The sequence below is a fragment of the Verticillium dahliae genome, genomic scaffold, assembly GCF_000150675.1.
Source record: "Verticillium dahliae VdLs.17 supercont1.31 genomic scaffold, whole genome shotgun sequence".
Taxonomy (NCBI): domain Eukaryota; kingdom Fungi; phylum Ascomycota; class Sordariomycetes; order Glomerellales; family Plectosphaerellaceae; genus Verticillium; species Verticillium dahliae.
Window position 1 is genome coordinate 206,485 of NW_009276920.1, and position 2,949 is coordinate 209,433.

At 57.1% G+C, this 2,949-nt stretch overlaps 2 protein-coding genes across 2 annotated transcripts; one reads left to right on the top strand and one right to left on the bottom strand.

Moving 5' to 3' along the window:
• Positions 1–129: 129 nt before the first annotated feature.
• Positions 130–575, bottom strand: VDAG_10105 (uncharacterized protein; the record flags this gene model as incomplete). The annotated part of the gene is made up of 2 exons (XM_009651369.1): positions 130–315; positions 396–575. The coding sequence occupies 2 exons, from the start codon at positions 573–575 to the stop codon at positions 130–132; spliced, it is 366 nt and encodes a 121-aa protein (XP_009649664.1).
• A 1,392-nt stretch (positions 576–1,967) lies between these two features.
• On the top strand, positions 1,968–2,245 carry VDAG_10106 (uncharacterized protein). The gene has a single exon (XM_009651370.1). The coding sequence runs from the start codon at positions 2,132–2,134 to the stop codon at positions 2,240–2,242; it is 111 nt and encodes a 36-aa protein (XP_009649665.1). The 5' UTR covers positions 1,968–2,131; the 3' UTR covers positions 2,243–2,245.
• The last annotated feature ends 704 nt before the right edge of the window (positions 2,246–2,949 follow it).

Genomic DNA, 2,949 nt, shown 5'->3' on the forward strand with positions numbered 1-2,949 from the left:
CAACAGAATACGATGGCGCCATGATAAGTTCATCGGGAGGAGGATACGAAGAGTACGGGAAGAGAGGGGGCGTGTGGGATCTCTCGCGAACGTCGTCAAATGGGGGAAACAGTAGTTCGTCCTCGTGGTTCATCGGCGGCGTAAATTGTCCCTGGCTGAGCTGCCTTTCCGGCGCATTCTTGTGTGCTTTCGTTGAAGCAGATTGGGAGCGCTTGGAGGCGGTGCCTTTAGGTTGTGTTGTCTTCTCGGAGCTTGAGTTGCCGTCCTCCCCAGCACGCCTTTCAAGATCTTCCAGGCGCCTCTTGAGCTTCTTGCCTGCAAGGTTGGATGATTAGTCACGATACGAGTCCCACGCGAGACGACTGAAACGAGACTCGACAGCGAGTGAGACATACGATAGTTGCGTTGCGCGATGCGATTCTGTATCCGTCGACGCTCAGCAAGGTCAGATATCTTCGTCCAGTCCTCGTCAGGGTTGGCGGAACTGCTAAAAGCACTGCTGGTGCCGTGGCCAGAATATTGCCTTGGCTGCGGAGGGGAGGCCGCGTAGGCATATTGCGATTGCGACATGGCATACATCGGTTCGAGAGCTGTAAGGTATGTATGGATATGAGTTAAGAGGACGAGGCAACTCGACGATCGCACGTGGTGCGCAAGGCTAGCGAAGAGGGCCGAGAATGGGACTGAGTCAGGCTGTGGACAGGTAAGGTGAGGAAGCTGATGATGGGCGGGGGGAGGGGGCCGGAAGTGTTAAATAATGGCTGAGGACAAAACGCGTACCACAAACGTATGAGGCCCAAGGGCGACAAGAAGCACCAGGAGCAGCAATGAGCCATCGCTGAGCGCCGAGAAAGGCAAGTTGGCCTGCTTGGGAGCCTGGTATTGCACATGGGCAGAGTACCTGGGCCCGTCATGCCATGCCTCGCGGAGGGGCGTGAAGGATCGGAGGTGGGGAGGGGTGTGTGTTTGTGATACCGTCGCGTACCTCGTCTCGACTCCTCCGCTCTGCCCTACGAAGAGATGGGTAGCATATTGACGGGCCAGGAGGGGTCTCGCGGGTGTGACAAGGGGGTGTGGGAAAGAGAGGCAACTGGATACCACAGGATCGAAAAGGCCTAGGCATTGACGCCAGCACACCCCATGTTGGGTCAGTTCTGCAGCCCTTCCTTCCCCAGTCATCGGGGACAGAGTGCCAAATTTACGGAGTGGTCGGCACCGCAGCAACGTCCCAACAGCATGCCTCCCCCACCCACCCTCTCTTGCGGCGATGGAAGTAGACACCCCAGGAGGCAGAAGGAGGGCAGGAATGACGGTATGCACAACGATGGGCTGTCGCGGCGAAAGCATGCTGGCAGGTGCAAGCCAAAAGCAGCAGCACTCAAGTGTCAAGTCTCGGTCGCTAATCTTGGCTCGAGCCAAAGCTCATGCTCACTTCACTACCGGCCAGCATAACCCTCTGATGGTCAGAGTACGAGTAAAGCGGCGACGAGTGGCTCGAAGGACAGTAGGGACATAAACCTTGTCGATCTTGAGGTCGCGCAAAAATGGGGGCATGGCTGTGCTGATGCTTTCTTCGTTGAGACAGCGATCCCTCGTAGGGCTGGCCAGTCACAACGCAGCATTCGCGAGTAGGCTTCAAAGACCCTGGCAAGCCTGGGATATGGCTGCCTGGCATTCAAGAGAAATGGGGGGGAGGGGTAAAGAGGAGACTTTGCCTTGGGTTAATTATGCGCTTAGTTTGATAGAACTATAATTTAACCCAGGCCTTGTCTAGGCCGCCCGCAAGATGATATCGGGGCTGCGCCTGCCTACTCATCGTCCGATACGCGGATTCCGATGGCAGACTAGGCTGTAACAGGCAACCCTTCCCAAAGAGGCTACTTCGACACCGAGGAGGAGGCCCAAGTACACGCCAGAATCCGTCCCCACCTGTCTCTGGACATCCTGAGCCCATGTCACACTTCCCCAGTGAAAGGGGACTCTGCAACTCACAGCAGTGGCGGTCATGGGTGCTTGGGTTCAACCTGAATTGGTGGAGATAGTGGACTTGCTAATTCCGAAGAACACACTACGATACACAATGCTTCCGCACGTGGACGCGATACCCTTCGCCTTTTCTCCGTGCAATTCTATGGTTCTCCAGGCGAGTGACGAGATACCCAGGCGTCTTGCGCGTGTTCACGTTTCGTGGCGGGAATCTCGTAACTCGAGCCAATACCCAGAGGGCAGCCAGACTGAATGATGCCATCACCAATGAGCACGGCCGTCAGTCCGAGTTCATCTGCTGTACATGTACTCGGTCGTGCCCTACCCACCCTTCCGGTTTTCGAGGTCTCCAGCCGACCGGCCCTTTTCTCGGCTTTTCCCAGAAGTACACCACAGTACGGTGGACTATAGCCTGGGAGCCTTGGATGAATGGTGGACAGGAATGCCTAGCAGGGTCCCAGTAGGCCAGCTTGCGGAGAGGAGTAGGTCGGTCTGTGCGGTGGGCTGCCGTACGAAAACTGTCAGGCCCAAGTGCGAGGCCACCAATGGTGCTGCCTGTTGCGGCTGCCGGCGGGGTGATGAACCATAGTGGCTCAGTCAAGGGTACTGGGGGAGCTTAGAACCAGACACCCTCAGGCAACACGGAACATGGTCATCAGTCAGGCAGTACGCAAGCTGCCCATGCAAGCCGTGACGAGCAGGTTGAGCTGTGATCAGGTTGTTGGATCTGCAGTGTCGACTAGCATAGAAAGAGGCAGGCCAGATCCGGCGTGCAAAAATCACCGGCTTGATTGCGGGCGCGGGCGCGGGCGGGGCGGATGCAAGAGTGATGGGCCATACCCTAGGACTCTCCCTGTCTAGCAATCCAGGAAGCAACATAAAGGGGGGGGCGGGAGTGCTCCAAACAAACGCGGCCACCGGCTTCGCGGCCAAGCGCAGAAGTGGCGAAACCTTCTTGATCCC